At 41.5% G+C, this 26049-nt stretch overlaps 1 protein-coding gene across 1 annotated transcript; it reads left to right on the forward strand.

Annotated features, from left to right (window-relative positions):
- Positions 1-14546: 14546 nt before the first annotated feature.
- NDUFC2 (NADH:ubiquinone oxidoreductase subunit C2) lies at positions 14547-22710 on the forward strand. The gene is made up of 3 exons (XM_058545527.1): positions 14547-14831; positions 20363-20506; positions 22530-22710. Exons 1-3 carry the CDS (start codon positions 14663-14665, stop codon positions 22577-22579), a joined length of 363 nt encoding a protein of 120 aa, XP_058401510.1. The 5' UTR covers positions 14547-14662; the 3' UTR covers positions 22580-22710.
- The last annotated feature ends 3339 nt before the right edge of the window (positions 22711-26049 follow it).

The raw sequence follows: 26049 nt of genomic DNA on the forward strand, positions 1-26049 counted from the left end.
ATGGGAGAAAAAAACATTCCAATAAAATATGACCTTTGAAAAAGATGTTTTACTCTTGTAGTAGTTTGATGAAATTGTACTTCCAGCATGATTGTGGTAAAAAAAAAAAACAACTCTTGACCCATCTATCCTGTTTTTCGTACTCCTTTGTCCATGCAAAGAAACAGACTACTATGCCGATGGCAGCTGAGATTAGAAAGATTTTATAAACCTCAAAAACTTGAATCAATATAGCCATTAGTTTCTCACAATGAAGTCCTATATTCAGCATCCCCGTCTCACAGAAAGGTCAGTAAATGTACTAATTTTTTTTTCAGTCTTAGGAGTCAGGAATAAAAACAAGTAGGAAAAGGACAGGACCTGTGATACACCTGCGTGGATTCACGGAGTCCTAGAAAGGCTCTCAAAGAGCACTCAGGGCCGATTTATTGTTTATGATTTTCCTGACAGAGAACAGATAGCTGATTAGGCAGTGGAGGGGTGTTCACCACCTCACAAAGCAGCCCCTCCCATATGTGCAGCTATTTCTCAGGGCATTTAATGCTGAGTTAATATTTTTCTTCCTCTATTACTAGTTGGTCTCTGAAGCAATACATAATGAGGTTCTGTTCCCATTTATATGACAGCCCTTCACATGATACACGAAGGGAAAGCCCCATATTGTGTCCCTTTCTGTTGAATGCCTACTATGTGCCAAGTACTGTGCTAAGCATGAATGCTTTTTTTTAATAATACATTTTATTTAGACAATATCTAAAACATCATTTCAACATGTAATCAATATAAAATATTATTGAGATATTTTACTTCTTTTCTGAACTAAGTCTTCCAAAGGGGAGGATTGGCATGGATGTTGGCTCAAGGCTGATCTTCCTCGCCAAAAAAAAAAAAGAAAAAGTGATGAGCATGAACTAAGTCTTCCAAATCTGGCCTGGTTTTTTATACTTTACAGCACATCTCAATTCAGATGCTAATTTTCATCAGAAATATTTGATCTTGGGGCCGGCCCGGTGGCGCAAGCAGGGGGGGTGCGCGTGCTCCGCTGTGGCGGCCCGGGGTTCGCCGGTTCGGATCCCAGGCGCACACCGACGCACTGCTTGTCAAGCCATGACGTGGCGGCGTCCCATATAAAGTGGAGGAAGATGGGCATGGATGTTAGCCCACGGCCAGTCTTCCTCAGCAAAAAGAGGAGGATTGGCAGATGTTAGCTCAGGGCTGATCTTCCTCACAAAAAGAAAAAAAATTTTGATCTCTATTTAGATTTCATAAAATTTACAGCTAAGAAAGTAGATTCACATATTCAAGTTGTTCCAAACACAGTTAATAGTTTTTAAATAATTGAATTGAGTATCCATTTTAACTTTATTAATATATTTTTTTGAGGTCATAATGGTTTATAACATTGTGAAATTTCAGGTGTACATTATTATTTATCAGTTTCTGTATAGACTGCATCATGCTCACCACCAATAGTTTAATTTTTATCCATCAGTAGATATATGTGCCCCTTTACCGCTTTTGCCCACCCTCCAGCCCCCTTCCCCTCTGGTAACCACTGATTGGTTCTCTTTGTCCACGTGTTTGTTTATCTTCCACATATGAGTGAAATCAAGTGGTGTTTGTCTTTGTCTGGCTTATTTCACTTGATAGGGTCCATCCATGTTGCAAATGGGACAATTTTGTCTTTTTTTATGGCTGAGTAGTATTCTATCATATACATACATACCACATCTTCTTTATCCATTCATCAATTGATGGGCACTTAGGTTGCTTCCATGTCTTGGCTATTGTGAATAATGCTGTGATGATCATAGGGGTGCATAAGTCTCTTTGAACTGTTGATTTCAAGTTCTTTGGATAAATACCCAGTAGTGGTATAGCTGGGTCATATGGTATTTCTGTTTTTAATTTTTTGAGAACTCTCTATACTGTTTTCCATAGTGGCTGCTCCAGTTTGCATTCCCACCAGCAGTGTATGAGGGTTCCCTTTTCTCCACATCCTCTCCAACATTTGTTATCCCGTCTTGGTAATTATAGCCATTCTAACAGGTATAAGGTGATATCTCATTGTAGTTTTGATTTGCATTTCCCTAATGATTAGTGATGTTGAACATCTTTTCGTGTACCTGTTGGCCATCTGTATATCTTCTTTGGAAAAATGTCTGTTCATATCTTCTGCCCATATTTTGATCGAGTTGTTTGTTTTTGTTGTTGAGTTGTATGAGTTCTTTATATATTTTGGAAATTAACCCTTTGTTGGATATATGATTTACAAATACTTTCTCCCAGTTGGTGGCTTGTCTTTTCGTTTTGTTCATGGTTTCCTTTGCCTTGCAGAAGCTCTTTAGTCTGATGTCCCATTTGTTTATTTTTTCTTTTGTTTCCCATTAGGCATTAACTCGTTTAATCCTTCCTAAGACTTTGAAAATCAAATTCGTTAATTATTGCTTCCAAAAAAAATTCACTGAATTCCTGTTGAGTGTTATGCACTGTGCTAGGTGCTGAAGATCAAAAGGTGAACAAGAAAGAGTATATTCCTTCCCTCAAGGAATTTATATTCTAGTGGCTAGAGGATCATAAGAGCCAGGAAGAGTGGTTTGGGTTGAGGTTGGAGAAGTAGGCAGGGCCCAAGTCATGCAGGGTCTTTTGGGCCATTGTAAGGAGTTGAATTTTATTTTACATCAAATGGGACCAAAGAGTTTAAAATTTCCTGAGTGACATTTTCATGTACGTGGAGCAAAATTTAAAAGGTCCCCAGCCAACCAGTTCCCCTACCAAGAGGGAACCATTGCTATCAATATCTTGTGTATCATTCCAGAGATACCAGAGATATTCTATGCATAGACAAGTATTTATATACACATAAATGATACACACTGTTATGACTTTTTATTTATTTTTAATGAGTATATTTTGAAGTTCATTCTATCATCAGTACATAAAAAATTGCATCATTCTTTTAACAGCTGCATAGGAGCTGTATTAGTTATCTATTGCTGTATAACAAACTTCGTGGCCAAAAACAATACATTCGTGTGTGCGTGTGTGTGTGAGGAAGATCAGCCCTGAGCTAACATCCGTTGCCAATCGTCCTCTTTTTGCTGAGAAAGATTGTCCCTGGGCTAACATCCGTGCCCATCTTCCTCTACTTTATATGGGACACCACCACAGCATGGCTTGACAAGCGGTGTGTAGGTCTGCACCCGGGATCCAAACCTGCAAACCCTGGACCGCCAAAGCGGAGCTCGCAGACTTAACCACTATGCCACTGGGCCAGCCCCAACAATACATTTATTATCTCACAATTTCTGTATGTCAGGAGTCCATGCATAGCTTATCTACGTCTTCTGCTTCAGGGTCTCTCACAGGCTGCAATCAAGGTGTCACCTGGAGCTGTGGTCTCATCTCAAGGTTCAACTGGGAAAGGATCTACTTTCACACTCACATGGTTGTGGGCGGAATTCAATTCTTCATAGGCTGTAGGACTGAGGGCCTCAGGTTCTTGCTGACTGTTGGGCGGAGGCCACCCACAATTCTTTGCCATATGGGCCTCTTCATGGGGTAACTCATAACATAGCAGCTGGCTTCATCAAAGTCAGCAAGGCAGAGAGTCTGCTAACAAGAAAAATTATTACCTTATGTAATGTAATCATGGAAGCCACATCCTGTCACTGTTGCCACATTCTGTATATTAGAAGGAAGCCACATGTCCCACCCACAGTGAAGGGGAGGGGATTACACTGGGCATGAGTACCAAGAGGCAGAGATGATCGGGGGCCATCTTGGAGTCTGTCCATTATAGTATCCATTGTATAGATGGACCATAATTTATTTAACAAGTTTGCTCTTAATGGACATTTAAATTGTTTCCAGTGTTTGCCAGTATGACTACTGCAATGAATATCAATATTTCACTTTGCACATGTGCTAGGATTTGCACATATTGTAGGATTAATTTCTAGAGGTGGAATTTCTGGGTTGGAGGCTATGTGCATTTATAATCTTGGTAAATGTTGCAAAATTGTTCATAGAATTTGCACCAATTTATGTTCTTTGGGCAATGTATGATGCCTGTTTGCCTACACACTTGCCAACTTAGTGTGTCATCAGTCTTTTAGATCCTTGCTGATGATGTCTCAGAGTAATTTTCATTTACATTTCTCTTAGAGAATAGAATCTTTTCACATGTTTAAGAGCCATCTGGGAGTGGGCCCCGTGGCTTAGCGGTTAAGTGTGCGTGCTCTGCTACTGGCGACCTGGGTTCGGATCCCGGGTGCGCACCGACGCACCAGTTCTCTGGCCATGCTGAGGCCACATCCCACGTGCAGCAACTAGAAGGATGTGCAACTATGACATACAACTATCTACTGGGGCTTTGTGGGGAAAAAAAATTTTTAAAAAAAGAGCCATCTGTATTTTCTTTTCCGAAAACTGTGTTTATGTTCTTTGCCACTTTTTCTATTGGATTTGTTATCTTTTCTTATTTACTTGTAGGATGGTGTATATTTTCAAAAAAATCAGTCCAGTTATTCTGTGGAGAATTACCTGGGTGCAAGATTCTGGAGCTTGGAAGAAGAGTGGTGGCAGTGTGATGGAGAAGTGGATGGATCTGGAGTTGGAATTGACAGGAGTTGGAAATGCATTAGATGTAGGGCAAAAGGGTGAGGAAGGAATAGTAGATGACGCCTACATTTCAGGTGTTGCATCTGGGTGGATGGCGGCACCATTTACTGAGGTGGGAAAAATGTAGGAGAAGCAAGTAGAGGATGGAAGCGTGCTATCAAGAGCTTTGTTTTGGAAATTGTAAAATTCTTTAAAGAAAATTTAGGACCTTGGTTTGGAAATATTTTTTAAAGACACAAAACAAACCATAAAGAAAAAGATTAGATTGATAAATTTACTGCATCAGAATTTTAACTTCTGTGTAATAGAAGACCTTATAAGCAAAGTTAAAAGAAAACAGATTTGCGGGCAAGTATTTTGTAACTTATATAACAGACAAAGGATACATGTTACCTCACATGAGAAATTCCTACAAATCATTAAGAAGAAGACAACCCTAAAGAAAATAAGCAAAGTATATGAATAGACAGTAAAACAGAAGGAAACCCAAATGGCAAGTAACTATAGAAAAAGATACTCATTTTCACTGGATAATAGGGAAATGCAAGTTAAAACAACACTGAGATCCCATTTTTCACCATCAGATTGGCAAAAATGAAAGTCTAACAATAGAAAATATTGCTACTTTCACATATATTGTGGATGAAAATGGAAATTGGATCAGTCTCTTTATAGAGGAATTTGATGGTATCTAATAAAATTGAAAATCCATATATTCTGAAACTCAGCAGTTCTAATTCTAAATACAGACCCCAGAGAAACTCTTGAACATGTACTTAAGGAAATAATATGTACAGAATGTGTAAAGTTTTAAAACCACACAAAAAATTGTGTTTTATATTGTTTATGAATTCATCTATTAATATAAATGTATTAAAATGGACACTAATATACATATGGAATTTAGGATCACGGTTGCCTCTAGGGAGGAAGGAAAGAATCTGGGACTGAGAGTTGAGGTCAAGAGGAGTTTTAGCTCTGTTCTATTTTATTTACATGTGTTTAAAGGAGAATATATGTAAATTTTGTGTGTACATGTATATTTACATATATACATCAGGAAATAAAGACCTGAAGCAAATACAACACAATGTTGTAGTGGTAGAAATATGGGTGTTTGTTATATTATTCCTTATACTTGAAAATATTTTTTAAATTTCTCAATGTGAAGAAGAGTTTTATTTTTGGACATACTTAATTTGAGATATATGTGAGATATCCTGGTGAAGATGTCAAGTAGGTGAGTAAATGTATCATGAGCTCAGAAGAGAGTTTGGGCTAGAGTAATAAATGCTGGTGTCATCTGTATATACATGATAATTAAAGCCAAGGGAGTAGATCATCACCTAAGAGAATAGAAAGTAAAGAGAAGAGGACCCAGGACAAGTCTTGAGGACATCTAACATTTTCAGACTGAGAAGAAAAAGAGGAAACATCAAAGGAAATTGATAGGGGCCAGCCCTGTGGCATAGCGGTTAAGTGTGCACGCTCCGCTGCTGGCGGCCCAGGTTTGGATCCCGGGAGCGCACCAACGCACCACGTGTCAGGCTGTGCTGTGGCAGCGTCCCATATAAAGTGGAGGAGGATGGGCACGGATGTTAACCCAGGGCCGGTCTTCCTCAGCAAAAAGAGGAGGATTGGCATGGATGTTAGGGCTGATCTTCCTCACAAAAAAAATAAAAAATAATAAATAAATAAATTAATTAATTAATTAAAAAAAGGAAATTGATAAAGTGAAGCCAATGAAGCAAGATTGAAAAATTAGTAGTGTACGGTGTCCTGGAGGCTAAAGGAAGAGAGTGTTAATTGAAAGGATGGAAAGGACAACAGTGTCAGATGCTGCCGAGATGTTGAGTAAAATTGGTCTCATTGGGTGTGGAAATGTGGAGCTCATTAGTGTTCTCGACAAGGGTAATTTAATTGAAGATGAGAACAGAAAGACATTGTAATGGGTGAACAAGATTTCTTAGGCACAAAAAGCACAATTCATAAAGGGAGAAAATGGATAAATCTGACTACATAAAAACAGTAAATTTCATTAGTGTTGAGAATATGTGTGGAATTCCTGCAAATCAGCCAGTAAACAAGATGATCCAAAAGAAAAATGGGTAAAAGATAAACAGTCAATTAATTCACAGAAGAGGAAGATACAATAGCCAATAAATATGAAAAGATATTCAACTTCACTAATGATGAAGGAAAGGCAAAACAATAATGAAATAACATTTCCACCAACAGATTGGCAAAAATCAAAATTTGGCAATGACAGTGGGCTAGGGTTGCCAAGGATGTGAGGAAATCCAACAGAATCAAGTAAAAAACTATTAGAACTAGTGATAGAGTTTAGCAAGATTGCCGGATACAAGAGCAACATTCTAATTAACCAATTAGAAAAGGTAATAAAATAGAAGATAACATTCGCAACAGAAACAAACTGTAAATACCTAAAGACTAATAAAAATGTGCAAGTATTTTATGGAGAAAATTATAATGTTTTAATGAGGGATATAAAAAGAAAACTTGAATAAATGGAGAAATATATACCATGTTCATGCAAGAGAAGACTCAGCATTTTAAATATATCAATTCACAGGAGCTGGGCCAGTGGCATAGTGGTTAAGTGCGTCTGCTCTGCTGCGGTGGCCCGGGGTTCACCGGTTCGGATCCCAGGCGTGTACCAACGCACCGCTTGTCAAGCCATGCTGTGGCGGCATCCCATATAAAGTGGAGGAAGATGGGCACGGGTGTTAGCCCAGGGCCAGTCTTCCTCAGCAAAAAGAGGAGGATTGGCAGATGTTAGCTCAGGGCCGCCCTTCCTCACAAAAAAATTTAAAAAAAGAAAAAAAAAAAAGATTGATAAATTTGACTGAATCAGTAATTTAAATTTCTGTGTTAAAAAAAAATAAACCCTCTATAAATAATGTTCAAAGACAAGCAACAGACTTGGAAAAGATATCTGCCACATATATAACAAATGATTAGTATCAGAATATATAAAGAATTTCTACAAATCAATAAGTAAGAGAAAGACAATTCAGAAGAAAAATGGGCCAAGAATAAAACCTGCAATTTGCTGAAGAGAAAACCCAGATGACAATAAACATATGAAAGAATTCTCAGAACCCCTCTATTCATCACGGAAATTCACATTAAAACGAGATATTATTTTTCTCTTTAAAAATGTATTATTGGGGCTGGCCCCGTGGCTTAGCGGTTAAGTGTGCGCGCTCTGCTGCTGGCGGCCCAGGTTCGGATCCCGGGCGCACACCGACGCACCGCTTCTCCGGCCATGCTGAGGCTGCGTCCCACATACAGCAAGTAGAAGGATGTGCATCTATGACATACAGCTATCTAGTGGGGCTTTGGGGGGAAAACAAATTTAAAAAAAAAATGTATTATTGGCCCTGAATAGCCCAAACAATCTTGAAAAAGAAGAAAAAAGTTGGAGACCTCACACTTCCAGATTTCAAAACATACTACAAAACAACAGTAATCAAGACAGTGTGGTACTGGCATACAGACAGATATATAGACCGATGGGACAGAATAGAGAACTAGAAATAAACTCTTGAGTATATGGCTAAATGATCTTTGACGGTTGCCAAGACTACACACTGGGGAAATGGCAGTCTCTTCAACAAATGGTGTTGGGAAAACTGGACATCCACATGCAAAAGAATGCATATATAAGAATTAACTCAAAATGGATTAAACACCCAAACATAAGATCTAAAACTATAAAACTCCTAGAAGAAAACATAAGGGAAAAGCTTCAGGACATTAGATTTGGCAATGATTTTCTTGGATATGACACTGCAGGCATAGGCAACAAAAGCAAAATTAGACAAATGGGACTACATCAAATTTTAAAACTTTTGCACATCAAAGGAAACAACAGAGTAATAAGGCAACTAAGGAATGGGAGAAAATATTTGCAAATCATATATCTGATAAGGGATTAATATTTAGAATACTTAAGGAACTTTTTTTTTTTAATTTTTTGTTTATTGCAGTAACATTGGTTTATAACATTGTAAAAATTTCAGGTGTACATCATTAACTTCTATTTCTGCATAGATTACATCATGTTCACCACCCAAATACTAATTACAACCCATCACCCCACACATGTACCGAATTATCCCTTTCACCCTCCTCCCTCCCCCTTCCCCTCTGGTAACCACCAATCCAATCTCTGTCTCTATGTGTTTGTTTATTGTTGTTATTGTCTACTACTTAATGAAGGAAATCATGTGGTATTTGACCTTCTCCCTCTGACTTATTTCACTTTGCATTATACCCTCAATGTCCATCCATGTTGTCACAAATGGCTGGATTTCATCGTTTCTTATGCCTGAGTAGTATTCCATTGTGTATATATACCACATCTTCTTTATCCATTCGTCCCTTGATGGGCACTTAGGTTGCTTCCAAGTCTTGGCCATTGTGAATAACACTGCAATGAACACAGGGGTGCATGTACCTTTACAAATTGGTGTTTTCAAGTTCTTTGGATAAATACCCAACAGTGGAATAGCTGGATCATATGGTAGTTCTATCCTTGATTTTTTGAGGAATCTCCATACTGTTTTCCATAGTGGCTGCACCAGTTTGCACTCCCACCAGCAGTGTATGAGAGTTCCCTTCTCTCCACATCCTCACCAACACATGGTGTTTCCTGTCTTGTTAATTATAGCCATTCTGACGGGCGTGAGGTGATATCTCATTGTAGTTTTGATTTGCATTTCCCTGATAGTTAAGTGATTTTGACCATCTTTTCATGTGTCTGTTGGCCATCTGTATATCTTCTTTGGAGAAATGTCTGTTCAGGTCTTTTGCCCATTTTTTAATTGGGTTGTTAGTTTTTTTGTTGTTGCGACGCATGAGTTCTTTATATATTTTGGAGATTAAGCCCTTATCAGATGTATGGTTTGCAAATATCTTCTCCCAATTGTTAGGTTGTCTTTTCGTTTTGTTGATGGTTTCCTTTGCTGTACAGAAGCTTTTTAGTTTGATGTAGTCCCATTTGTTTATTTTTTCTATTGTTTCTCTTGCCCGGTCAGACATGGTGCTTGAAAAGATGTTGCTAAGACCCATGTCGAAGAGCGTACTGCCTATGTTTTCTTCTAGAAGTTTCATAGTTTCAGGTCTTACATAGAATACTTAAGGAACTTCTACAACTCAACAACAAAAAGAACCAAATAACTGGATTTAAAAATAGGCAAAGGACTTGAATAGTGCCAATTCTCCAAAAAAGATATACAAATGGCCAATAAGCATATAAAGAGATGCTTGACATCACTAACCGTAAGAAAAATGCAAATCAAAACCACAATGAGATAACATCTCACACTCATTAGGATGGCCACTATTGAAAGAACAGAAAATAATTGTTGGCAAGGATGTGGAGAAACTGGAACCCTTAAGCACTGTGGAAATGTAAAATTGTGCAGTCATTATGGAAAACAGTATAGAGTTTCCTCAAAAAAAAAAAAAAATAGAATGACCATATGATCCAGCAATCCCACTTCTGGGTATATATCCAACAGAATTCAAAGCAGGATCTTGAAGAGATACTTGCACACCTATGTTCATTGCAGCATTATTCGCAATAACTAAGAGGTGGAAGCAAGCCAAAGCAGGATCTTGAAGAGATACTTGCACACCTATGTTCATTGCAGCATTATTCACAATAACTAAGAGGTGGAAGCAACCCTAATGGACATCGATAGATGGAAGGATAAAGAAAATGTAGTATATACATTTCATGATGGAATATTATGCAGCCCTAAAAAGGAAGGAAATTCTGTCATATGCAACAACTTGGGTGAACCTCAAGGACATTAGGCTAAGTGAAATAAGCCAGTCACAAAAGGACAAGTATTATATAATTCCACTCAGATGAAGCATCTAAAGTAGTCAAAATCATAGAAACAGAAAGTGGAAAAGTGGTTGCCAAGGGCTGGGGGAGGAAAGAAAGGGAATAAGTATTTAATGGGTATAGAGTTTCAGTTTTGCAAGATAAAAAATTCTAGCGATTTGTTGCACAACAATGTGAATATACTTAACACTACTGAAGTATACACTTAAAAATGATTAAGAGGGTAAATTTAATGTTATGTGTTTTTTACCACAATAAAAAAGTTAAAATTTTAATCTAGTAAAAGAAAAAATTTATTGTTGCATAAAATATATCATAAACCTAAAAGTGTATAAAATGTATATGTAAAGTTAAAAATAATAAAATGTATATCCATGTACAGCTTAGAAACAGAATACTATTAATACCTTAGAGGCCTTCTGTGTGCCCCTTGAAGGGGAGGAAGACTATCCTCTACCCACTCTGGGTCCTTTCTGGCTGGGCTACAAATTAAATTGGCATGAGACCGAATACCAGGAGAAAATCAAACAAAGCTTTATAACATGTATACATGGGAGAAACCAGGGAAACTGAGTTTTTTGACAAATGGCGGAGAACTTAAATAGCATATTCAGGTAGACAAAGGAGGATATTGGGGGTGGGGGACTCAGCTATAGATTACCAGAAAGCACAGTAAACAAGAGTATGCAGATTTAAGTCCTCACCTTCTGCACTGATAAGAGTTTCTAGAGATAAGGTCATCCCCCCTTCGTGGTACAGAGAGGGAGAGACCTTTACAAACGGAGATTTCCCTTATAAATGTAAATGTCTCTTACAAAGGATAATTTCCACTTTTCAGAGCTCCTTTCCCTTCTGTGGTTTGTTAAAAGTAACCAGCCCAAAATAATCCTCATGGCAGAGACATATTTTGGAGTGGCCAATTCTGATCTCCCACACCCTCTTTCCCCAGAGGTAAGTATCCTGAACATTTGTGTTAATCCTTCCCTTGCTTTTCTCTATAGTTTTACCACTAATATGTGTATCTCTAAATAATATAGTTTTGCCTAATATTGAACTTTGTGTAAATGGAATCATATATTCTCATGTAACATCTTTTTTTCTCTTATATCTTATTCTCTTTTTTAACATGAATTTCTTTTTTGAGATTCATCGTACTGATGCACGGATATTCCTTTGTATGAAAACACCACAGTGTATTTTCTATTCTGTTCTTAATGGACAGAATGTTTCTAGTTTGAGGGTATACAAACGGCCATTAACTCCTGTGAATATTCTTATACATTTCCTAGTCTTGGTACACATGTGCAAAAGTGTCTCTAGAGGGCCGGCCCCGTGGCTTAGCGGTTGGGTGCGCGCGCTCCGCTGCTGGCGGCCCGGGTTCGGATCCTGGGCGCGCACCGACGGACTGCTTCTCTGGCCACGCTGAGGCCGCGTCCCACGTACGGTAACTAGAAGGATGTGCAGCTATGACATACAACTATCTACTGGGGCTTTGGGGGAACAAAAATAACTAAATAAAATTATTAAAAAAAAAAAAAAAGTGTCTCTAGACCCTAGATTCTACGGTCTAGACTTGGGTAACTGAAAAAGAAATGGAAAACAACCTAAATATCCATCAAAAGGGTACTGCATGAATAAAATGTGTATGTTATCGCACAAAGGGCACGATCTGCTCACCTCAAGACAAAAGCCAATCGCCAAGAGGCAAGATGTTGGAAAAGAAAGGGCAGTTTATTACAGCTTGCTAGCAAGGGGGAAGATGGCCAACTAATGTTTCAAAGAACCATCTTAAGGGGGCAACAAAATCTTACAGCAGTTATATAGGCCGTTCGGTTATAGGGGAGGGCATTAGGAATGTTGACCTTCTGCTATTACAGCCTGGGAGTGCCACACCAGATCTTTCAGTTTTCACTGATGATGGCTATCAGCATAGACTCTCTGTTCGGGGATCATCACATTCCTAAGAAACTCAAAAGGACAAAGTTATCGTCTTATCGCAGCTGGGAGGTACATGCACAAGCAGGGGTAGTAAAATCTACAGAGCAGTTAGGTCTCCTGGAGGGTACATGTCCAGCTGGGTTAGTCTCTTAGAGGTCATTCAAAGTTACAGTAGGGCTTCTTTTCTACAATATGGCTTCCCTCATGTCAACCTTGTCTTGAGCTGGTATCATATATATGTGATGGAATATTATACAGTAGTCAAAAGGTATGAACCTGATCTTTCTGTATCATCAAGCATACATCTCAAAAATATTATATGAAATCATAAAAGCAAGAGAACAACAGGAACAATAAATCATACTATTTAGGTAAAAAAATTAAAAGCACACATAACACAGTACTAAATAGATGTATACTGAAAGTATACCCACTAAGCTCATGACAGTGGTTGTCTCTGGGGAAGGAGACAAGCTTTATCTATAGCGTTTTATTTCCTTGAAAAGAATTGTTAGAAATAAATATGACAAAATATTAATGGTTGTTAATTCTGAGTGGTAGAATATGTATATTTGATTTATTGTTCTTTGTATTTTTTTGTAACTTTTAAGTTTCTTAAAAAAAAAAAAATCCCGGATTGGACCCAGAAGAATGTGGGGGAGAAGAATGTGTAAACGTCATTTAAATATTTAAGTGTTGGGCGGGCCCCGTGGCTTATTGGTTAAGGGAGCGCGCTCCACTACTGGTGGCTCCGGTTCGGACCCTGGGCATGCATGGACGCACCACTTCTCCGGCCATGCTGAGGCCGCGTCCCACATACAGCTGCTGGAAGGGTGTGCAACTATGACATACAACTATCTACTGGGGTTTTGGGGGAAAAATAAATAAATAAAAATAAATAAATAAATAAATATTTAAGTGTTTGCCTAATAGTTCATCTAGTGTTCAAAATTTGCATAGTCCTAGTGTGGAAGATTTTTTATGGTTTTCATTATTTTGATATTATTTTAAAAGAAACACTGTGGTTAAAAAAAAACTTTGTGCAAAAAAGCTTTTTCATATGTCATACCATTTCTATAGGACAGATTCCTAGACATGTAATTACTGGGTCAAAGAGTGTGAACGTGGGAAGCATTTGCTGCCTTCCAGGAAACTGTTCCAACATAGACTCCTTGGAAACCCCTAACTTGAAATATTACAGATCTGGCAGTGCTTTTTATAGGCATAAAAGGTCCATCCTTTATTTAATCACTCCTGATATTTAATTCTTCCACTTTGGAGATCAATATCTTTGATGCATATACCTTTGCATTAACCTCTGGTTTAATCAGCATTTGTCTAGATAAGATGTTGATCTCACTAACGAATGAACACAAAAAGAAGACATTTTAGCTCAATATCAGGAAGGGCTTTCTGAAGAGAGAACTGTTCAAAGACAGAAGCTCTCCAGTATTGGAGGTAGGTGAGCAGACTGGACAATTAAATGGCAGAATGTTATAGATTCCTTCTTTCTTTCATTCTTCAAACCTTTAGGGAACACCTCTCCCCTCAGCCACGTGCAAGGACCTGAAGACCCAGCGGGGAAAAATTTTAGGGTGGTGCGACCCAGGCTGAATTTCAAGAGTTTGGCAAAATGATCCGGTCCTGGGGTTCTCTGAATTCTTTGTTGCTGGCTGGCCCTTAATTTTAGGCTTTGCAGGGTGTACCTGTGCGAATGAACGACTGGAAATCCAGAAAATGAAAACTAGCTTTTGCGAGATTTCAATTAATTACGTTTCTTAAAACTATCCATTAGGCCCACTTGTGGGTGTTGGAGGCAAAGATAAATTCTTACTGAAGGAACATTCAGGAGCGGGGAAGGGAGAGGCAATTCCAGATGGAGGACTTTGGGCGAGAAAAAGTAGCGTTCCTTAGCCTTCTCCCGGTTTGGCTGGTTTTGCGGACTCCCCGACCCTGTGGTTCCAGCGCCCCCAACCCCAGCAGCTGAATTAGCGCGCGCGGGCGAGCAGCGCGGGCCTTTTAGGAGCCCGGAACCTCGCGTGCGGGGTTTCGGCCGCGGCGCGCACAGGGAAGCGTCTGGGCGCTGCACCGCCGCGCGCCATGCCCTTCAGCCCTGCGCCCGGAGGAGAAAGCTCGCGGCGCGGGCCCCGGCGGTGGGCCTGGTGGATTTCTTTGTAGGTGGCGGTCTGAGGCCAGGCCTCGAGTGGGAACGGCGTCACCATGATGAGCGGACGGCCGGGCCGAGCGCCCTTAAAGTTCCTGCCGGACGAGGCCCGGAGCCTGCCCCCGCCCAAGCTGAGCGACCCGCGGCTCGCCTACATGGGCTTCTTGGGCTACTGCTCCGGCCTGGTTGATAACGCGATCCGGCGGAGGCCGGTGGTGTCGGCCGGTGAGGGCTGCGCGGGCGGGCTCGGCCGGGAGGAGGGGGCGCGGGGCTGCGGGCCGGCCCCCTGAGGTGCCGGCGTCCCCCCGGGCCTGTCGCCCCGGGGCTCCTCAGAATCGGGAGGGCCGGAGTGTCAGCTGGCGCCGGAGGGTAGCGAGGTGCGGTGCAGCCCTCGAGCCCCGGGGAGGCTGCGGCACCTGCAGGACCGCCTGCTCCCCTCTCAGTTCGCGCGTGGGGTGTGCAGAACGAGCGTGCACTCCGTGCCGTGCGCTGCGGGTACTCCAAGCACTGTAGCATTTAACCCTCGGAGCGCCTCGTGGGGGAGTGTCACCCATAGTGAGGAAACGGAGCCTGAGAAGTTAGAGCAGCCTGCCCAAGGTCATAGGCCTAGTACATACGTAGAAAGCCTGTCCGTAGACCTCAAAGTCTGTGTTTGAAACAACTTGATGTGCATACCAATAACCTGGGATCTTGTTCAATGCGGATTCGGATTCCTTAGATCTGGGGAGAGGCCGGATGTTAACAAAAACTCCCACATGCTGCTGGTTTGGGGACCCCGCTCTGAGGGGGACTCTAAACCACGGGGCTGTGTTTCCTAGTGGTGTGTCAGTGCCCTCCTGTCCGAGACTGGCCAGCTCTGGTAATAGGGGACACAGTCCTGTGCTAGGGGCTGTGGGTCTCCAAAGGGGAGCGAGGAGGGCAACTCTGGAAGACGTGTATTTGAGCTTAGCTCTGATTTATCAGGCACACGCTAGGAGGGAGCCTTCCGGGCCATGGGAGCTGGCAGGAGTAGATGGAGGCAAGGGCCCCTGAATGGGGGGCAGTTTGATGAGTGAGTGAGTGTGCAGGGTACGTGATCAGGCTGCAAAGGAGATTTAGGTGGATCGTGGCAAGTTATTCTCTAGCAGACAGGAACCGTCTTAGCTTTTGGTTGCTGCGGGGGTGGGGGTGGGGGGGAGGGATGCAGTAATCAGACCTGTGTTTTAAAAGGTCACCTTTGTCAGCAGTGTGAAGCACTGGTTGGAGCCAAAGGACCCCACTGAGGAGGAAAGCCAGTACAGTGGTTCACACAACCAGGAATCACCTCACTTGTGCCTCTTTTGCCTTCTTTCAGCTCTATGTCATGCCTGAAGGTCTGCTCACAGCCCACCAAATCTCAGCATTTCCAGTGCTCAAATAGTATTGAAATCGCGTCTCCCTTGGACATGACCCCACAGGAGTTGTGAAAGGAGTGATCTTTGTCCATTTCTGCCTCGGGGAAGATGGGGTTTTCTCCCTTTCCATCACCACTCTACATTTCCCCAAGTCTATCGCTTGGTGTGATGGAAGGAGCGCTACTTTGGCACTAAATGGTCTTGCTCCACTGCTTCCCAGCTGTGTCGCCTTTGCCAAGTTACTTGCTCAGGCCATTTCAGAGCCTTCAGTTTCCTCATCTATAAAGTGAGAATAATTAATCTTTGCATATTTGTTGTAAGAATTAAGTGAGATTCTATAGGTAAAAATGCCAGGCACACAGAAGATGCTGGATGGAGTTCTCTTTCCGTAGCTCTTGTTATGCAAACGGTTTACCATCTATTTGCTTGTTCAGCGTTTACTGAGCTCTTTCTCTGCCAGGCAGTGTTACATACATGATATATCAGGTGAGGAATACTGTCCCTGCCCTTGAGGAGCTCTTGGTAGAGTCAAGGAGACAAGTAAACAGTCCATTATGGGACGAGGTGTGACAGATACATGTTTTGATAGAGATGGTTGGGCAGAGAGCACTTTGGGAGCAGGAAGGAGGTACAGATCGGGAGGGAGACTGTTCTAGAGGAAGTAAAGGTTGGCTAAGGCGTGAGGTATGTACTGCTTAATCTCGCCTCATTGTTGTCGAACAATGTTCTGTGTGCCTTTTCTAGGAGACAGAAGAGCATAGTGCTTAAGCCGGGTTTGACACCGCCTCTACCTTAGTAGCCGTTTGATGCTGGGGATGTTACTTATCTCTCTGAGCTTTAGTTTCCTTATCTGTGAAATAGGGATAATATTTACCTCCTTGTGTGGCTGTGAGAACTATGAGATGCTGTATGTAAAGCGCTTAGCCAAGGCTAGGGGTCAGAGTTCCTGAGTTCCCTGGGTTTCCATAAGTTGCTTTGGAAAATTTAGGTCTTGAGGACTTATTGAAATGATTGTCCTCAGCAGCATTTATTGAATGCGTATTGTGTTTGTCTTGTTCAATGTCTGGCCTATAGTAGTGCTCAATAAGTATTTACTGAGTGAAGAAGCATGTGTAGAGTACAAGGAAGTATAAAACATGGTCCCAACCCTCCAAAGATTTACAAACCAGATCAGTATAGCCGTTAAAAAGACAAATTGTGGTACAAGTTTATGCACATAGGGTAACAAGTGTGACGGAGTCAGAGGAGTGAGGAAAGGGGGAGAGAGGGTGGATTTTCAGTCTACGGCCCTGGAGAGTACCTAACATTCTCTGAGTAGTATTGGAATAGTCTACCAATGAATTCAAATTGTGCAGATCTTTTTCAAGTGAGCAGAAATATTAAGTAGAATATTTCTTAAGCTTTTCTCCGAACACCTGTTTTTAAACCCTTGTTGCTGGTTACCACTTACCTGGCCTAAATTTACAGTTCATTGGTTTCTAAGTGTAGTCCAGAAAATTAAATATTTAGTGATTTCTAGTTTAATATAGCAGTAATTTGTGGTGTTCTGCAAAGAGCACCATGGCTTCCAAGTTTAGATTCATTGAGTAAAGGAAAGAAAGGAAAAATGATTGTGGAAGGGTTGTATATGTGGTGAGAGAGAGACCACCACTGAGAGAGAGAGGAGAGGTTAGGGGAGTGGGGACTTGGGAAGAGGTCAAGCCATGTCTTTAGGGCTGGGACACTGACATCATCATCTAAAACATTTATGGAGTCTTTTTCTGTGAGGGATACGGGTAAGCATGGAGAGTCTGGGTCTTTGTATCTGTGTAGTCCAGTGACACACAGGAGAACACTTTGGTTTGCTATATTGCAGGTGGCCCATTAGGGGAGGCAGGGTTGTTTGGGGTAAGGAAGAATGCAAAAGAGCCTGGGTCCTGTTCAGTCCCAGATCATAGTAATATTTTGCATTTTTATTGTTTTACACATTTCTCCAAAATACTTGCACACTCATTTTCTTTTGGTTTATATAATACTACTGTGAGAAAGATAGGATAGGTATTATCTATGTTTTAGAGGTAGTAAAGTGACTTGCCCAAGGCCATTCATCCATTTATTAAATATTTATTAAGTGCTGTCTATGTGCCGGTATACAGAGAAGAATCGAACACTGCTTTTGCATGGTAGTAGAGAGAAATAATTTCTATAGCAATTTATATGCTAATAGAGATGAGTTCACCCTTTTAACTCCAGAAAGGTTCTGAGAAGACTTCTTAGCAGAAGTAATGTCTGAGTTGGGTCTTGAAGGATAAAGAAGTCCCTGGGCAGAGAAATAACCAGTGTGTGGTATATACAAGCATGAAGGAGCCTTGTCTATGTGAGGAATTAAAAGTAGTTCAGTACTGCTGAAGCACAATGTGTAACAGGGAGTGTCAGAGGATGAAGGTGTAAGAGTCTCTTCAGGAGGGCCTGGGACGTCATCTGCAAGAGTTTGGACTCCTGTTTGGCGTAACTGAAGGAGAAGGGACTGACTGGCTAGGTTTGTGTTTTAGTAAAAATTCCTCTAGTGACAGGGTAAAAGCTGGGATCAGTGTGGAGTGGAAAATGAGAGGAAAGGGAGACCAGTTAGTGCAAATGAGAGATAAGTTCCTTGAAGTGAGGAAAGGAAATATTTACACGGTAGCATTGACGGGACTCAGTGACTGGATGTGGGGGAAGAGGGTGAGAAAAGAGGTGATTACTGTGTTTATTACCCAGGACTTAGGTTCCTAATCTTATTCTCCAGATTAGGAGGAAGAGATAAGAATAGGAAGGAAATGAGTTCGTTTGGCGGCATTCAGGTGAACATATCTGTCAAACATTTCAATATAGCTATTCCAGCGAGGGTGTCTGAGTTGGACGTAATGAGTCACCAGTACATGGACGGTAGATAAAACTATAGGAATAAATGAGTTCTCCAAAGGAATATGTGTTGGATAAGAAGACGGCTGGGGCAGGCCGGCCCGTGGTGTGGCGGTTAAGTGCGCGCGCTCTGCTACTGGCAGCCCGGGTTCGGATCCCGGGCACGCACCCATGCACCGCTTGTCCGGCCATGCTGTGACCGCTTCCCACATACAGCAACTAGAAGGATGTGCAACTGTGATGTACAACTATCTACTGGGGCTTTGGGGAAAAAAAGGAGGAGGATTGGCAATAGATGTTAGCTCAGGGCCAGTCCTCCTCAGCAAAAAGAGGATTGGCATGGATGTTAGCTCAGGGCTGATCTTCCTCACAAAAAAAAAATAAAATAAAATAAATAAATAAATACCTAATAAAAAAAAAAAGCTGGGGATAGAATTCTGGAGCATAGCTAGAATCAAACCTACAGTTAGCCTTTTGCAAAAAATGTTTCCATAAAATTCATACCTTTGGATCTCCCCTTCAGTTTTGCCTTCCCTTAGATCATAGGATTAGACCCTCCCCAGTCTAGGATGATTTTTAAAATAGAGGTTTTGAATAGGTAATACCTGCACATAGTACAAAATTTAGAAGGTACAAGAGACAGTTGAGATATATTTGTGGTGTAGCTGGCTGTTTTAGTAACCAGTAAATATGCAAATATAAATTGGTATATGGAGACAAACCAAATGGCTTTTCGACCATTTGTACAGGACTCAACCTGTCTCATCACATCCTGAACAGGTCCTGGAATACAAGTTAGTTTAGATCTAAAGTTCACCTGTTGAAAAAGAAAAAAAAATTTTTTTTCTGTTCTCAGTCTAGCGTTCAGGATTTTGTACTTATCCACATTTTTACATGAAGAAATTTATAAAACCTGAATTTTAAAAAAATCTTGGGTTCTGTTGATAGTTATGTTTGTAGGCATAATGTTGTTTTTCTTTTTTTTTTGTTTTGTTTTGTGAGGAAGATCAGCCCTCAGCTAACATCCATGCCAATCCTCCTCTTTTTGCTGAGGAAAACTGACCCTGAGCTAACATCTATTGCCAATCCTCCTCTTTTTTTTTTCCCCTTTTTCTCCCGAAAGCCCCAGTAGATAGTTGTATGTCATAGTTGCACATCTTTCTAGTTGCTGTATGTGGGATGCCGCCTCAGCATGGCCGGACAAGCGGTGCGTCGGTGCGCGCCTGGGATCTGAACCTGGATCGCCAGTAGCGCAGCGCGCGCACTTAACCGCTAAGCCACGGGGCTGGCCCCTATAATGTTGTTTTTCATAATGGCCAGATTTCTTTAGGAAAACATCTCAAGGTCAAGGCTACTAGTTCAGAATAGCCACACAGAAAAGCCTTGTTTTTAAAAGAATGTTGGAAGAAATAATAATGTTATATATCTGAAATGTAAAAATGTAATTTTAAATATACATTGACTAATTTTTGCTTTCTTTGGGATTTGTCATTTGAATTTCAGGTTTGCATCGCCAGCTTCTATATGTTACTTCCTTTGTTTTTGTTGGATATTATCTTTTAAAACGTCAAGACTATATGTATGCTTTGAGGGACCATGATATGTTTTCGTATGTAAAATCACATCCGGAGGATTTTCCTGAAAAAGGTATTTCAAGTTACTTGTAGAAAACGTCTTTCTTACTCTGTCATTGTCCCTAGTTAATCTTATCCATGCCTGTGACTTCAGGTGCCCTCTATATTCTATTGACTCCCACATCTTTGTCTATACCAGAATTCTCTTGAATTCATATATCCACTTTCTGGCTGAGTACCTCTGTGTCCCTTAGACAGCGAGCAGAACTCATGTCCCCTCTTCCTGCCCAGACCTCTTGTTCTTCTGTGTCCAGCTCCAGTGAATGGCACTACTGCCCACCAGCCAGAAGCATGGGAATCATCTTCAAGTCTTTTCTTTCACTTCCCATTAATCATCAAGTCTTACCAGTTCTACTTCCTAAATATTTCTAAACCCTGAACTCTCCTCTCTCCCACTGCCACTACCTGGGTCAGGCCCTGATAGATAATCTCTTGCTTGGACTGTTGCACTTGCCTCTATGTCATGTCTCTCTGGATAAATATGGATATCCTTAAAATAGCTATCCATTGCCTATAGGATAAAATCCAGACTCAGAGGATGGCTGATTCCCCAGGCTGAGCTAATTGCCTGGTAGAAACACCTTACCTTTGATCCACCACACTGCATACACGTGTCTGTGTCCCTCACTGGACTATAGCTTCATCTTTGTTTCCCCAGCTTCTACATAGTAGTCACTTAATAAATACTAGCTGACCGGGGGGCTGGCCCGGTGGCATAGTGGTTAAGTGCGCGTGCTCTGCTTCGGCGGCCCGAGTTTCGCAGGTTCACATCCCAGGCACACACTGATGCACTGGTTGTCAAGCCATGCTGTGACGACGTCCCATGTAAAGTAGAGGAAGATGGGCACGGATGTTAGCCCAGGGCCAATCTTCCTCGGCAAAAAGAGGAGGATTGGCATCGGTTGTTAGCTCAGGGCTGATATTCCTCACACACAAAAAAAATAATAGCTGAACTGAACTATACAGAACCCTGCTCATCTCCCATCGCTCTTCTCCTGCCTTGTGAAATGCTGTGTCCTGCCCTGTATCACTTTATACATGCAATACTTCTTGATCCTCCCTTTGCCCCATTTCCACCCTGTCCACCTAGCAAATTCCTGCTCAGGATCCATTATCTTAATGAAGACTTCACCCAACTACAGACAGGAATTTCCTCAGGTTATATCCTGCTACTTATATCTGTACAACTAGAAATATAATTGTAATAGAACTATTTTCTTGTTTGTATTTTACACACATATACATGTGCATACACGTGAATGAATGAGTGTAGACAATTCTGAACTTGTAAATATATAGATTTTTAAATAGATATTCATATATAAGTAAATGTGTAATATTAAGTATTTAAATTTCATTAGACTGAATGATGATCTCTAAGATCCTATTTAGCTCTAAGATTTTATTACTCTATTTAATATTCCCATAGCCTTCAATCACATATGTGATGTTTATGGTGGATCAAAAAGGTAAAGCCATGAATAGTGAAAGTATCAGAGATGGGGAATACTCAGGGCTACTGGATGTTAGAGCTGGAAGGAATCTTGGGCATATTGATTCCTAAGAGTGAGACCCAGTGGCAGAGCAGTCCTCAGTTCCAGACCTCCGGCTCCTTGCCTCCACATGTCCACTAGCTTCCTCTGTCATTCTGTCTCTGAGCAGATTACTGGCAGGTGTGCCAAGAGCCTCATGCACTGAGCATGGAGAGTTTGACCACCTCACCTCCTGGCCCCTCCCACTGATCTCTGCCCCTCCCTGTCCCATTCCTTCATTGCCTCTCAGCCAGGATCCCCCTGGCAGCACTTTGCCCCTCCAGGTAGCCATCTGGATGTCACCACAGGTTCTTCCAAAGTTTTTCTTCATTCAGTAGAGCAAAATGTCTCAGTGATTGCCGAGCCATGGTTGAGGACTAGAAAATAAGGAAATTCTTAGACGTTTCTATCTATAAGAATATTAAGTATTAATTTTGCTTTAGGAAATATGATTTTTTAAACATAGTTTTAAAAATAAATCTTTTGTGATCTTTCCTTTTATAGATAAGAAAACTTATGGTGAAATTCTTGAAGAGTTCCATCCAGTGCGTTGAAGTTTCCAAAATGCTTGCTCCAGTTTCACTGATACTGGTTATTTCTGAATTTTGTGGAACTTGTTTCCGTGACATCTGAAGTTTATGTTAATCTATATGTTAACAGTTTGTGATTAAAATGATCATGAGCACTCTGACTCCTTTGTGTCATAAGAAAAATAGTTCATCAGAGAATGGTCAGTTTGCATTCGCCCAGTTTTAGGAAGACATCTAACAGATTTTAAAATGGAGTTTAGTTCCAGATCAGAGTCAGCACTCTCTAGCCTCTGGGCCAGATCTGGCCCACTGCCAATAGAGTTTTATTGGCACACAGCCATGCTCATTTCTCTACATGTTGCCTACGGCTGCTTCCATGCTGCAACAGCAGAGTTGAGTGGTTGTGACAGAGACCTGGCCTGCAAAGCCTAAAATATTTAATATATAGCCCTTTACAGAAAAATTCTGCCTGCTCCAGTTCTAGTACAAAGCGAAACAAAGCAAGCCAGATTAGGGAGGGTTTTGTGAGTCAGGCAGAAGAATTTTGATTTGATCTTGTATGTAGTGGGAAGTTACTAAAGGGTTTTAAATGCTAATAACATGGTCAGGTTTGTATTTCTGAGCTCTCTGTGCAACAACAAATTAGAAGGAGGAGGCTCAAGACCGGGAAAACAGTTGGAAGTCTGATACTGCAAAGGGGTCTTAGCTCTTAGATGGATCATCCTGGAGGAAGGGGCTCAGTAGCTAACATTGTCTACAGTGGAGCTTGATGCAATTAGAAGTAAAAGATCCCTCCTAACTGAAATGAGGTTACTCTCAATGGCTTATCAAATCCAAATGCTTGTCCAAAAAGTTTTTGTTTCCAAGCTCAGATTTTATAATCAGATTGTTTCTCAATTTATGTGCGATTTCAAATTAGGTGGCAGTATGAATATAAGCAGAATATGAGCAAAATCAGATGAGTTCCATCTCTATTCTCTTGAGTCCCACTTGTTAAAAATGAAATCATTATCTGAGAAAGTACTTTAGAAGTTAATAGAGATACATACAAATATAAGGTACTTTTTTATTGCTACTGCAGTGAGTAGGTTTATAGTTCACCTGTGCTGGGCAGGTACAAGAGAGTGAACCGCTCATCCAAAGGCCTCTGCTCCCCCTTAGTTCTGGAGAGTAAAAAACAAGAGCTGGAGCAAATGCCAGGTGTGGGTGGGAGGAAAACAGCCTAGAATAATAGCTTTCACATGCCAGGTGCTTTTGATTCATCATCTCGTTTAATTTTCATAACCATCTTGTGAGGAACGTAATACTATCCCCATTTCATAGATGAGGAAATTTAGGCTCCAGTGGGTTAAATAACTTGCCCAAGATCACATAGTGAATGCTTGCCAAGAGGAGGGATGTGAACTTTGGCCAGATGCTAAAACCTATGCTCTTTCTACCGTACCACACAGTGGCCAGGTAACCTCTAGTCCCTCGTGAACCACTGGCCATCACCCCAAGCTGGTCAGAGGAATGAGGGGAGTTGTGGATAGCAACAAGCGTCCCAAAGGTGTCCCAGTGCATAGTCCACGAGTTGATGCTCAGAGGGAGGGAGGGAAGCATCCCAGAGACCTGCGTCGCCTTTGCTTCCAGCTGCACATCCAGGCCTTTCTGGTCTCTGTCAGGGCTAGGGAACTGCTCCATGTCCTCCTCACAGAGTCTGCCTTCTATCATGTAAAGTGATCTGTGGAGTGCAGAAATTTTAAAAAACCAAGTGAGTACAAATTCACATCACTAAGAGACTGTCACATGCCTGTTAAAGTAGGAAAACTAAAGAAAAAGCGCAATGGTGTTGCTGTAGGAAAATTCTGGCAGTGTCCTAGCACTGTAAGAAGAATCAGGTTATCAGAGCTGCAATGACTCTTCTAGTCTCACTTCTACAATTTACTAACAGGGAAGCTGCGATGCAGAAAGGTGAATAAGTGGTCCAGGGTCATACAGAGGTCAGTGGCAGAGCCAGGACAAGAGCCCAGATTTTTATAATACAGCCTCCACGAAAATCGGGTTCGGGTGTGTGGAAGAGTTATGGTGTAGAATTGCTGCTCTTGTCTTTGAAGCAGTTTGGTTGGACAAGGAGTGGGGTTTCTATTCACTCTGTCATCCCCAATTCCCACCTCCAGCCGGGCTGCAGAATTCTAAGGTGCTAAGGAAATGCACTAGGTGGAGAGGAAAGGAATTAGATGTGAGTTAGGCCAGGGTTCATTCACATCTTGGCTCTGCCATTTCCTGAGTAACCTTGGACTCATTTTACTTCTGAGGCCTTCAGTTTTTTCATCTGTAAAAAGGGATGATAATCCCATTAGATAATTGATATGAAAGTGATTTTAAACTGTAAAACTATTCAAGTGCCAGTTGTTATTTTTACTACTACTGATATTCAGTGAAGAAATTGAAACCCAGAGAACTGAGGCGGCTAAACCAAGGCCTCACAGCTCTTTAGTGGTAGAACCAGGACTTGAACACAGAGCTGTTGACTCAGTCCAGTTATATTCAAGAAGAACCTCTGAAACACAGCCCCGGGACCCTCAAGAGGAGAGGGAAGCAGGGTTGAAGTTGACAGTTTGGGTTTTAAGTTTGAGGTCGGGGAAGGAAAAATGGCTGAGCAAAAGGCTGGAGCAGAGCTTTTTGTAGGCCGTGTGTTCAGGGTCCGTGTTCATTCCCTGTCATGACAGAGCGCCTTCAGGTAGATTATGAAGATAACACAATACAGCAGACAGTGGGTGTGAAGGAAAGAACACTCAGCTCAAAGTTGGGGCCTTTCTTGCTTTTGTCCTTTTATTAACTGTGTGACTTTGGGTGAGTCACTTAACTTCTCTAGCTTTAATTTCCTTACTAGTAAAATGGGGATAAAAATCCTGCCCCACAAACCTACATCAGGTGGTTTTGAGATTCCTGTGGACGTGGATGTGGTTTATCACTGATGAAGCCAGTTTGTGGGAGCAGGGCTGGCAGGTGGCACAGGATCAAAACTAGCAGGTGCCGTGGCCAAATTTCTCCCAATTGTTACCCATGAGTGACCCACCCGTGACTGTCCCGGGTCCTCTTCCCACCTCCTACCCTGTGCCACCACCTGCTTGTCTAGCTTGCTGCTCATCCACACCTCACAACCCCAGCCCTTCTGTGCACAGACATATGGGCTCAGACTCCAACACATATGCATATGTTCTCACAATAAGACTTCCCAATGGGCATGCCTCCACACTGGTGTGACTGGAACAGATTAGAGTGCCAAGACAGCAGTCTTTTAGCTTTCCATTTGGCTGGCTGCAACCTAGGATGGCCAGAGTACCCTAGCCCATTGCAGGAATACTGTGAGCAGCCTCACCCATGTACCCCCGTGTACCATATAAATATAATTTTCCATGGTCCATGACTTGAAAAAATGTTGGGTAGCACTGCCACAGACACGTCGAATTCACAATGGACACCTGAGTAAATACACATACCTTGGGTAA

This window comes from Diceros bicornis, chromosome 7 (assembly GCF_020826845.1).
Source record: "Diceros bicornis minor isolate mBicDic1 chromosome 7, mDicBic1.mat.cur, whole genome shotgun sequence".
In the NCBI taxonomy this organism is placed as follows: Eukaryota; Metazoa; Chordata; class Mammalia; order Perissodactyla; family Rhinocerotidae; genus Diceros; species Diceros bicornis.

Excerpts from the sequence above, each read along its gene's own strand:
- NDUFC2 (XM_058545527.1), top strand. The coding sequence starts at position 14,663 with ATGATGAGCGGACGGCCGGGCCGAGCGCCCTTAAAGTTCCTGCCGGAC. Across the intron at positions 14,832-20,362 it reads GAGGCCGGTGGTGTCGGCCG|GTTTGCATCGCCAGCTTCTA; the intron begins GTGAGGGCTGCG and ends TTTGAATTTCAG. Across the intron at positions 20,507-22,529 it reads GGAGGATTTTCCTGAAAAAG|ATAAGAAAACTTATGGTGAA; the intron begins GTATTTCAAGTT and ends TTCCTTTTATAG.